Source organism: Myotis daubentonii, chromosome 4, assembly GCF_963259705.1.
Source record: "Myotis daubentonii chromosome 4, mMyoDau2.1, whole genome shotgun sequence".
In the NCBI taxonomy this organism is placed as follows: Eukaryota; Metazoa; Chordata; class Mammalia; order Chiroptera; family Vespertilionidae; genus Myotis; species Myotis daubentonii.
The window spans coordinates 70219873-70232891 of record NC_081843.1 but is presented as its reverse complement, the minus strand read 5'-3'; the positions used below and the strand labels follow the sequence as shown (position 1 = coordinate 70232891).

General features: G+C 34.4%; 1 protein-coding gene across 2 annotated transcripts in view; it reads right to left on the bottom strand.

The window, feature by feature from the left end:
* The window catches only part of EDIL3 (EGF like repeats and discoidin domains 3), a 395460-nt gene that overhangs the window by 236514 nt on the left and 145927 nt on the right, over positions 1-13019 (bottom strand). The window contains exon 3 of one of the 2 annotated variants that reach the window (XM_059694158.1): positions 3912-3941. The exons of the other annotated variant lie outside the window; for it this stretch is intronic. Coding sequence (XP_059550141.1) covers positions 3912-3941 — 30 coding nt within the window. The remainder of the gene's footprint in view (positions 1-3911; positions 3942-13019) is intronic. 2 annotated transcript variants of the gene reach the window in all.

The following is a 13019-nucleotide window of genomic DNA, read 5'->3' as shown; positions in this document are numbered from 1 at the left end:
TCTTTGATGTTTCTACCCCTCTCTCCCTCTCCTTTCTTCTCTGAAATCAATAAAAGTATATTTTTTTAAAAAGGTAAGCACTATTTGGTCTTTTCATGAAACTGACCAAAACTTAATCTTAAACAGCAAAGTTTCTTCCCTATTGCACTGAGAATCTACAAATAATGATTTTGTTTTTCAAGAGATTGTAGAAATTGGTCTTTTACATATTAGGTTTTAATATTTAATTCTCTTTAGCATATATTTATAAACAAGAATATACTTGATAAAATAATTAGAAAAGTTAATCCAGGCACTAGAGGGGAAATATTCATTTCCGTATAAAATGGAGAAAATTTTTAACAAATGTAAAAAACAAGAATGCCAAGCTCTATTTCAGACCCCCAAGGAAATAAAGCACTAAGATTAGAATGCAAAAGCAACTCTTATTCATTAGAGAATAATGTGGTAAGATATCATTCCTTTTCAAAATGCATGAACTGTTGAATAATTGAGTATAGTCGGCCATGTAGAATTAAACTCCATACAAAAACAGGAAAAAGATCTGAAAGGAATCTGTAGCAAAGTGGAGAAAATCATAATATTCACTGTAAATACAAATGTTTTGTAGAACTAAAATTTAGTATTTCCAGAGTTAGAGAAGAATATCTAATCTGTCCTGTGTTTAGCTGTATAGATATATGACACATTTGTGTTAAGCCATATATACGGCTTATTTAAACTATAAATAGATATAAAATTATTGTGATAAATATATATTTTTACATAAAACGATACTTTCAAAGCTTCACGACTGCTAGCCAATGTTACATTATATATGCAGATTATTAGTGTTCTTAGTTGTACTTCCTCAATGGCCAAACTGAGCATTTAAAAGATTAAACATCTCAAAAGATTTGGAAGGAGCAAATGAGAATGTTGAAGCTCTGGTCACACCAAATCACTCTTTTCCTCATCTCTGGTGGGCATCGCAGATGTCGAAATGAGTCTACAGTAAACTATTGTATCCAGGAAGTAACCTCTATCATCGTTACCCAATAGTATCAGATGTTAATAGGCCACAAATACAATTTTACATTTAAGTAAATGATAACATTTATAAACATATGAAGAACACTATGACTTTTGTAGTTCACTATTTTTTAATTTAGCTGATTGCTAAAAAGATTTTACCATTTATGTTCATCTGAATATTTAATTTTTCTAATCATAATTTTTCCTAAATGTTAACTCAGTATTAATAGCTAGTTTTATATAAGCCCAAACTCAGTCTCTTTGATATTAAAAAAAGACAATTAAAGCAATACAAAATCTACCCATAGGCAAGAGAGACAGAAAATTAAATATTTGTTTTTAGGTAGTATGAACAAAAACACTAAGTTGTATTTTGACTAATTATTGCCACTGATTTCCATATAGCCACAAGCTTTCCACTGTCAGTTTTGACTGATTTTTATTTCATTCAATAATATTTTCCATTTTTGCCTTTGTTTTTTTTTAAATATATTGGGGTGACATTGGTTAATAAAATTATATAGGTTTCAAATGTACAATGCTATGATAACATAATCTGTATATTTCATTGTGTTTATCATCACCCAAAGTCAAACCTTCCTATTTTTTGCCTTTGTTTTAACTCATAGTAATTTCGTCAATTTGATACTTAAGTCATATATCTAAAAAAGTAAAATAATAGCTAAAAAGATCAAATAAACAGGAATGAGTAAAATTACATATCAATAGGCCTGATTTGATATACCTTATAGTTAATAAATTAAATTATATCTTTATTAGATCATTTCTAGCAGTCAAGTTTCTAATGTAAAAGTCCTAATTTTCTAAAAGACATAGACAAAAGTATTGGTATAATCAGTTTATGAAGCCTCTCACTATTATGAAACTTAAATAAATGAAAATTGGATTTGTGCAACATGGGAGAAGCAGCCACTGACTTAACTTTATTAAAGAGTGTTATTTCATGAAATTTAACCTTAATGTGATTCACCTTTCAAAAGTTGTAAACTGATTTGATTTCAAATTTACAAACTGAGCTGCTTTTCACACCCATAGATACACACACACACACACACACACACACACACACACACACACACACACTCTTACTATTTGCAAATCTTTGGTTTTTGTAGACATATTTATTAGACAAAGTCTTATGAATCAGTAGCACACTTCTGAAACTATAAGGAAATAACTGATGTTGCTATCTCATAAACAAATTCTGTAGAAAATTTCAAAAGGGAGTTTTGAAAAATTATTTGAGTAATAGCAACATAATTGGATTTCATTTAGCACCTCTAAAGGTGATTCATTTGGAGGCACAGTATCTGTTACGGCAGCTTCAAAAAATATGAATCTCATTAGTTTGTAATTAGATATTAGAATGTAACCTAGTTTGAAGGAATTTCTTGTATAGTTCATAAATGTGTTTTTACACCTAATGAAATGAGATGTTTAAATACCTGAACATAATATTCAACTAAGATAAAAGAAGCTTCGGCTAGTTCCAGGTGTTAGGTGAAACTGCCCTAGTAAATTAGTTGCTACAAAAAAATGTTCCTTTGGTTAATGCAACCCATCAGAACATTCAGAGCAGAACATTTCTCCATGAGGAGAAAAGCAGATGTGATGGATTATGTACCTTCTCTACAACACTACACAAAAAAGGCACTTGCTTTTGCAATGGCAATTTAGAGGTTCACATGAGAAGAATAAGGCATGTTCGAAAAAAAATAGCTCAAGACTGAATGAAGCATGAAAATATTCTAAACAGAATCATTGTTTTAATGATGTTGAAAATACCATGCCTTCTCTACCATTTTTATTCTTCATGATACTCAGTTCTCACTTCAGCCTGTGCTTACCAAATAGATGATTAGCTGAATAAGAAACATAGAGGCATGATGCCATAAGTTATACAAAATTTTGTTTTTAAATAAAGTGAATATTTAAGGCAACAACATAATTTTTATCCTTAAACTTAAATGAATATCACTTTCAATGCTGGTTATATATTTTATAATGCAGTATTGTATATAGAATGTCACAGTTTTGACAGTATCTTTTATCATTTTACTTTATCCTATTTTATTATTTTTTCTGCATTTTATCATTTTAGTTTATTTTCCTCATTTTATTGTTTTAGACTTTTTAAAATTATTTTTTACTGATTTCAGAGAGAAAGCGAGAGGGAGAGAAAGATAGAAACATCAATGAGGAGAGAGACTCATTGATGGGCTGCCTCCTGCATTCCCCCCACTGGGGATCGTGCCCACAGCCTGGGCACGTGCCCTGATGGGGGATTGAACCATGACCTCCTGGTTCATAGGTTGACATTCAACCACTGAGCAATACTGGTAGGGCTTATTGTTTTAGGCATTTTATGGAATGTTTTAATTTCCTTTATTGTTTAATGTTGATGTGATATTTTGTGTTATTTTTTCCTCTGTTCTTTCCTATTTTTATTTATAACTCCAACATCATTTAGTCTGGAGTAGAAAGTCCAAGAAATTATAAGAGTAAATAAGTAAACCTATACCAGTTTTCTGGTTGAAACCTTACAGTGGTTCTCAACCTTCCTAATGCTGCGACCCTTTAATATGATCCCATTAAGGTTACGTCTGCAGAGTCCACATTAGACAAACTGTCCTGACAGTTCCTCATGTTGTGGTGACCCCCAACCATAAAATTATTTCTGTTGCTACTTCATAACTGCAATTTTTATACTGTTATGAATTGTAATGTATATATCTGATACGCTATATGTGGTTTCTGATGGTCACGACCCCCAGGTTGAGAACCACTGCTTAGGACATGCACTTCAAAGGATCGTGTCTCCATTATTAATAGCATTAAGTTAAATAAGAATAATCTTTACAGAATAGTAACTTTACCTGCTGAAGTTGGCTCTTCCTCATCTGAGGCTACAGTGTCGGGGGGAGCAGAGGGAGAGAGAGACAGAAAAAGAGAGATTGAGATTTCATATTTCTAAACAATGACCACAAGTTTTTAACTTGAAATTCAGTGTATATATTAGAAATCTGTCATTAGATAATTAGGTAATGACAGATTAATGGGTATTTACATTAAATTAACAATATATACTCGTACTTCAAAATATGTATATATTGGAAAAGACCATTCTGATGTATAAATTTGATTTTTCTTTCCTTTTGCAAATAAGATTGACCTTATTTAGAGTGTAATTATTATAACTAATATTGTTTAAAATATGTTATACATATCATGAAAATAGCCCACTGTCAACCACTTTGTTGGAACTTTTTATTAGCAAAAAAGAATTAAGTTGTTCCATGAGATAGAAATTATAAATAAGATAAAAGTTATTAAACCTTAAGAGTGAGACAGAATCACTTTGGTTGTTGGTTAAGCAGAAATATTCTAGTTCTCCCCGGGGGCCCCTGTCACACATATATACGCACCACACACACAACACACTCACATCTGCCACATATCTCAGGATTCAGTAGTAGTGATTCTTTGCTGAGGCCACAGGAACCTTTATTATAAACTTATCCCATGTGTTTTTGACACAAGAATTCTACAGCCCACTGCAGCAGATAAATATGGATATTATGATAGGAGAGGCCATTAGATGAAAATACAACTTTATGTTAAAGCTGTAGTTCTTGACCGTGAATCTGTATTAGAATGCCAACTCTGGGTTCCCTCTCAAGCCAGTTAAGTCAGAATCTCTTTAGCAGCACCAAATTCTAGCCAGGATTGAGATATGACCAAGTAACATCAGTACAAGGTAACATGAACTGTAACTCAAAGTGTGAATCATTCTGATTTCTGTTTTTAAAGGGAGCAGCAAGACTCCAGGGTAATGATCTATGGCTGGGTGTATGTAGGGGTGGAGCATGGTGATTACAATAGTGAAAAAAGAGTTTATCTGAAGTAGCTTTACAATTTTTCCTAGAATCCACCCCATCGCCTTTATCCTAATAGACACTCTGTGAGTAGGTATTTCTGCTCCGTGTGCAAGTGCAGCTTACCCCGAATATTACTCTTGAAATATGTGACACCAGCCAGCACTATTTCATTTGATTCATGAAGTTTTAAAATATAAATTTACTCAGCTGAATTGCTTATAAAGGAGCTTTGTTCCCAGGTGATTGGTTAATCAAGGTATCCCTGTGCAACCAGGGAGCAGTCTCCACTCTTTCCCGTTAAGGTTACGTCTGCACAGAGTCCACATTAGACAAACTCACTTTGTGTCCTGACAGTATTTTCCTCTCACGCTGCTTGGCTTGTCTCCTTGGCACGTAAACAAATGAAGAGAGCAAGCACAGTTGGCATGCATGGCGTGGAGAACATAAATATTTAAAAAGCTGTAAGCTTCTTTATCACGTCCAAAATATATCATAACATGTTCAAAGAGGAAAATTATTGGTAACTTCCAGGAATTCCTCTTTTAAGAAAAGACCATAGGAGTTTGTGGAAGTACTGACTTAGATGGGTTGTTGTCAGTAAGAGGCTGGAGATTCAAAAGGGGGGCGGGGAGGGCACTTATGACTAATCACTTTATGTGTGGAACTCAATTTATAAAGCAATCAATGAGATGAAAATTACTCTTATTTGAAAGATGAAGATAATGATGTCAGAGTGACTGGGCAATTTGTCTAAGGTCAATTGCGTTTGAGCTCATGTCAGTGTGACTTTAAAACCAAGCTCTTTCCACTCTGCCTTAGTGTCTCAAAAAGTGCTGCTTCCATATCCACTGAGAAAAAGGGAAGGCAGAAATGGTCATGAAACCAGGACTAACTAGAGCTCTGATGATGTTAGTCGAACGTAAGCACATGGGTGAAAACACACACACACACACACACACACACACACAAATAAAACACCTGGATGTAGGGTCTGAGAGAGAAAACCCCTTGACAAATAAAGCATAAAGCTCCCCCTGGGAAACTTCAAGCCCCCTCCCACCCAGAGCTAGATATAGGAACGTGAAATCGTGACTATGGAGTTAAAGAAAATATCCTAAGTTTGTGATGCCTAAGGAAGATTAAGCCTAAGTTTTATTCCTTAATAATTTATGGATATGCAAGGAATTTGAGGAAAGAATGAGCAAGCACTGAAGTAAACACAGTTTCAGTTTTATAGGAGTCCTGGCAATTACAAATGCCTTAAAACTAAAGCTCCTGGGGCAACTAGTATACTAACCTACACCTGAACCAGTAACACCTGAAAGCTTCCTTTTTACAAATTAACACATTAGAGTCAACAGGTATACAAGTCTGCATAAAACTGTATTCCTATGCATCATCCCTATGGTTTTGGTTCCTTATAATATGCAGATGTCAGTAGCCAATATTTATGCTACTATAATACATGTGTATGTGAGTGCGCACACACACACTCACAAAAGCACATAGAAGGGGTAACATTGGTATTAATTCACTGTTTCCATGATCTCTGACAAAGATGGCTTTGTACGCTAACTGAATTGCTAACCAAAGTGTCATGAACTATTAACAGATGGCAGCTAGATCCCCACAAGTACATGTAAGCCTCAAAATGGACACAAGAAGCCTATTTGGTGATATTTAAGTGAAATAAGTATCACAGAAGGTATAAAAGTCAGTTTCATATGCAAGTTCCTCTAATCCTGAAAACTGAAAATACATGCACCAAGCAGAATGAACATAAACAAATGATTCTGTATGTTGGGGTCCAACCCCAGCAGGTCCAGGGATTCCCAAAGATGTGGATGGAGTCGGCGAAGAAGGAATGACACGGAGACAGTGTTCAGTTGATCAACAGCCTAGCCAGGTTCTCTAGCCAGGTTCTAGCCAGACTCAGTCTTTATTGTCCTGTTACATCTGTATTTATATCAGTTGATTTTAATCCTATCCATTCTATTCCAAAGGTTAGGGCATTTGTTATCTCCATTCTAAGGTCACTACTCTATTGTTCTGTTAACCTATAAGGCAGTAACTGAAGGAGATTATCCTAAGTGATTGTTTGTAGTTAAAGTGATTAATTACCCGCCTGGCACTTAGTTAAGGGGTTTTATTCCCTTCCTTAGTCCTGTTAATCCCTAACTCAGGGAAAAAAATCCCCACCTGGGGAAACAACCTTTCTTGGAGGTGACCTTGGTTAAAACACATAGCGCTAAGAAGGGGAACAAACATTTTAAGAACAGTATGCCATATACACCAGGTCCCTTGAAACATATGCTGTGCAGATGTTTCTTCCCTGCAGCGATTGTGTCAAGCAGCAAGGATAGACCGTCTTCTAGCATCTGTATTGCTCTGCCTGGTCCCAATGCAGAAGGATGCATGGAAATTATGGTGATAAAAAAAGGTGATATATACAGAATTTAGCTAAGTCATTCCCCATCACGAATAACCCTGGGTGTTTGTTACAATGCCCCAGATCTACTGAATTTGAATTTGGGGTGTCAGCCCAGGTTTCTGCATTTTTAGAAAGCTCAGCAGGTGACTGTTAGGAACACTAAATGTTCAGAATTATGGCTCTACCCATCCAAGTTTGTTGCAGTGGGAAAGAGCTGCGGTGCAGTTGTTGGAACCGCAGGAGTAAACTACCAGGCATACAGGAAACCTTTTGCAATGTGCACCGTGATTGCTTCACCAGTTTTCAATGCTCCTTCCCATAGAATATCTTCAGGTTTACTGAGGTATCTATGTCAATCCTTGGGGAAAGATGATTCCTCTTTTGAATTCAAGAGAAAGTCTGCATCTCTGAAGTGAGTGAATCTTCCCCCTTTCCTGACCACAGTTACTGGTGTAGGTAGGAATATGATCCACTGGGGACAAGAATGTGTAAGAACAGGTTTGTGTGTGCTTGGGTGAGGACAGGCTCTCAGAAAGGAGGGCTCCTTGTGTTTCTGAGAAAGTGATTGGGAATAACCCTCTTTCTTTCTTCTTTGCATATGGATAAGGAAGTCTGTGACCCCAGAGGTAAGTTGGCTGGTATCCTGCAACCATGATGGATGCCAACTTTAGGGAAAAGCCAATCCTACCCAGAGGCAAAGTGGAGAAACAGAAAGCAATTAGAATATCAATGATATTGTTTGAGCCACTGACTTGGGACTGGAGTTCTACTCTTTATTGTTTATCTAGTTTTAGTGAAGCTTCCTCTTATTTGCAACTAAATAACATTCTGCTACAACCATAAACACTCTTGTTGTTCCCATTTACAATATATTAGAATGCATAAGGAATAAATTCTCTCTGAGACAGGGGAGACCCACATACACACAGCCCTGGGCTGCGCTTTCAGAAGGCAGCTGAGATTTTATTCTCGCCACCATGTTTTGATAAAATAAACCTATTTATCTAATTTTGAAGCCGGTCATTGTTTTCTTCTGGGCAGTCTGGCGTGTACCTGTTCATGAACTGGGTTGGTGCTTGGAGAAAGGAGAAGGCATCCTGTAGGCTTTCTTCAAGCTTATATTGGTATCTACTAACTTTCCTTCCTCCTTCCCTCCCCCCTCCTTTTATTCCTTTCTCTTTCTCCTTTTTCCATAGTATCAAAGGTCAAGTACCAGAACTACTTAAATCCAATGGGCTGAGTATTATCCTAATATACATATGATATTTAAAAACACATACTTAATTATGGATAGGCTCTATTCTCTTAATGTGGTCTCAACAACTCTTATACTTTCCATCTATGTTTATTTCATCCTGGTGCTTTAATAAACTTTAATAATTTAGAAATTCCAACCATTCAAAATAATTCTATGCCCATTGTGGCTCACCATCAAATAGAATAAGCTCATTGTGAAATATATAAAATACTAGAGGCCCGATGCATGAAATTCATGCAAGGGGCTCGGCCCTCACAACCGCAGCAGTTTGCCTTGGCCCTCGCAGCCCTGGCTTCGTCCAGAAGGTCATCTGGAAGGTCGTTTGGCTGTCCGGTCTAATTAGCATATTACACATTTATTATTATAGATATTTCTTAGCATTAATATCTATTTAATATATAGATGTTACTCAACTCATATTGACTTATGGATCATTTTGTTTACTATATCATAAATCAAGTTAATTATATACTGAATATGCTTTGAAAGTATACAATTATCTATGTAATTCATTATCTCCATAAGCAAAGCAACAATAAATATGTATTCTTGTATTCTGACAATATTTTAGAATGTTTTTATTCAACTGCTAGAATGCAAAAATAACAATGATAATATTTATGCATGATTATTCATGCCTGTCCAGATGTTAAAAGCTATAAATGTGTGTGTATTTATTAAGGCAAAGAAGAATACATTATCATTTCAAATTTGTGAATTCAGTCATTTAAGTAGGTTATGGAGTTGCTTCTGGAAGTATTCAAAGAATTATTTAGGGAGAGGTTTTGGTTTATATGCTCAATGTTTTATTGTTTATTTGTTTGTTTTGTTCATTTGTTTCTTGGCCCATGGCTCAATAAAGACATGCCTCAGGACTAAAAATTGCTATTAGCAACTTCTTTTTGAAAGCATAAAGAGAAGTGTAAGTCTCTCCTGGCCAAAGATTTCAGATAGCATATGATGTGGTCAAGTCTACACTCTCTGAATTGCAGATTATCCGAGCAGTAGACAATGTTACTTGCATAAAAAATGTTCAGAGAATCATGACGTCTTCTCTATTTTGTCAGTATTTACATGCATTTTGATTCCTATGTTATATTTATAGGATACCATATATTTGATTACAGTTAATAATATGCATTACATAAAAATGATTATGTAACATGCAATTAATATATAAGTATGTATTTATTTGTATGTTTAGTAGTCTTTCCCCTTAGACCAGGAGTTTCATAAATATAGGGCAGTATCTTTTCTGCTTACCATTATACCTACAGCTTTTAGAATAGTGTCTATAACACTGTATGGCTCAATTAATATTTGTTAAAAGAAATAAAATACAAATAGATATTTAAGCCCAGCTGGTGTTGCTCAATGGTTGAGCATCAACCTATGAACAAGGAGGTCAAGGTTAGATTCCTGGTCAGATCACAGGAATCTGTGGCTCAATCCCCAGTAGGGGGCATGCAGGAGACAGCTAATCAATGATTCTCTTTCATCATTGATGTTTCTATCTCTCCATCTCCCTTCCTTTCTGAAATCAGTAAAAATATATTTAAAAAACAAAAAATAGAAATATAAAAAATAGATATTTAATACAGTCCTCAGAAATTGGTAATAGCAACTTTTAAGTCCTGTTACTCAACAAAATTTAGCTCCTTCACTATGCTACATTACTTGACTTACCAAAAAAGAATGACTATATCTTCATCTATGTTTCAGTAATATAAATCTATATGTACTTTTCTATGTAATAATTTAATAATTGTAAATCAGATTTTCTTTCTTGGGTAGGAGAGAAAAGAAGCAATGGTTAAAAAGACAATGGTGGTTTTAATGACCATTTGATCATCTCAAGAAAAAGGAAATCTGTGATTTTAAACTAATTCAAAATCATCAAAGAATAGTTTATTAATTAAACAGATTCATTAAAGTAGAACTGAAAAATGTGCTTTCTCTGTTTAGTGGTTATATAGCTCACATGGGTTTTATAAGCTACTTATACAGTGAATCATGCTAACAGCAATTACCAATGCGAGTGTGATTTTCTCATTTTAAAAAGAGGTACAAATGGGGAAATAATAAAGAATGAATGGATATTTTAGTTTCATTTTTGCCACTGTGTTAAAAAAAACTACATAGTTTGTAAAACTAGGCCACAATATTGGGAAGCTAAGAAATAATATGACTCAAGCAGCCTATATTCATATAGCTACTATTAAAGATTTCAGGGACATGACTGGGACACATTTTCCTACTAAAGGAAGCACAAAGATTTTTAATTTAGGCGATTTGACATTACAAAGGCCTTATAATTCACATTTCATGTATCTATTCAATTTTCCTCAAATAATTTTGTTCATTTAATGTGCCCTTCCTCACTATCCAAATTCATCCCATCCTTGTGGACTGAATTCAAATCTTAGCACCCTCAATTCCCTAGTATTCATGTCAATCTCTAGATTTATATAGTCATCTTCTTCCAGTTCCCACTGGCTTTTAAACTGTAACTAAAATCCAGTTCCAAAGAAAATGGCAGCAATATTTTCCAGTCTTGTTCCCTAACTGAATATTATCCATTATTCGTCTTTTAAGAGAAATGGTTATATTTTAATTTTGTATAGTGCATATAACTATAGTGCTGAGTAAATTCTTTTGGAAACCTATCCAATTTTACAGATGAGAAAATGAAGTCCAGTAAGTAAACTTAATGACTGGTTTTACGTTATTGTGAGCCATGGAAAGCGAGAATTGGAAGGTAAACCTATAATATATTTTAAAAATTCACAGATAAATAGAAGAAACTTGTGAGGAATAGAGCAGATCAGAAGTTAATATAAATGATTGCTCAGATTTCTCAATTTCAGCAAAATTAATTCATAATCTATCTGAAAATTTAATATAGGAAAGGGAATAATTCTTCAATGAGAATGTTGTTTAATGAGACTAGGAAAGCCATGAAGCTCAGGTTACCTGTTCATCATAGGTGAATATCCACAGCAACTGACAGAAGGACCCTGATACCATCAGGCTTATGTTCAGTGGATTTCTGTTTATGTATGTATGTATGTATGGAGACTGCTCACTCCAACATCAATTCATTCCCATAAAACTGGGCAAATGAGCTAATCTAAAAAGTAAATCGGCTAAAACCAAAAGAACAAATTTCTAAAAGGTAATGGGTAGATCAGCAATATTGGCACAAATCTCAGTGACAGCACCCACTTAAGGAAACCACAGAAAATGTTCATGTCAAAAGAGATCGTGTGATTAAGGATATTGGCAAAAGCAAACAAAAACAAACATTGCTATAATGGGTTAAGACTTGCATTAGAAAATAGAGGTGTGTTTAATAAATCATCTAAATTACCACCTAAAAATTCACCTCAAAGCGCATTTTGAAGTAAAAGTATTAAATATCACACTACATACAGGGTTGGGCAAAAGTAGGTTTACAGTTGTGAGTTTATGAAACAGACTTTATTCTTATATTATTATTGTATTATTTTACATATGAACAATTATAAACCTCCTTTTGCAACACCCTGTGTACATACATAGTATATAATTATTAACATTTATAATAAAATAAAAGAGGATTGTAAAATATATGCTTTTCAATCAATTTATTACACATTCTTCTATGTCAATATAATCAATGACTATGGGCAATATTGGAAAATGTTTTATTTTATTGAAATAATTTATTTAACTCTTTGCTGAGTGCTATTTGGATAGACTTAGGGACTTTTCTCCTATAAATAATATTTCAAACAATAATCAGACTCCATTTGAATATAGGTAGAAACATGAAACAAAAATGGCCAAATAATTTCATTAAATAAATAGGAGCACATAATTCTACACACAATATAAAACATTCACTTTTGCAAATAACTATTTCTAAAATATATTTTTATTGATTTCAGAGAGGAAGAGGGGGAGAGAGAGAAAAACATCAATGATGAGAGGGTATCATTGATTGGCTGCCTCCTACATTCCCCACACTAGGGATTGAGCCCACAACCACTGAGCCACACTGCCCGGACTAAATAAAGCTTTTAAATGATCCTGTTTGTTTTCTATGCCATCAGCCTACCTTTATTAATATTCTTCTGAAATATATTGGACAACTTATATTTGTGTCTGCATCCTATGAAAGTTACTCCCTTGCAATAGTTACCATTAATAGAGATCAAATAAAACTTCCAGTGTCCCAAGTCCACATAGCACAAGACACAGAGACAAATTGCTGAGTTCTTGGGGATGGAAGGTACAGCATGGGGAATATAGTCAATAATATTGTAATAACTCTGTATGGGGTCAGGTGGGGACTAGAAATATTGAGGGGAACACATTGTAAAGCATATGACTGTCTAACCACTATGCTACACCTGAAACCAATAGTAAACAATAC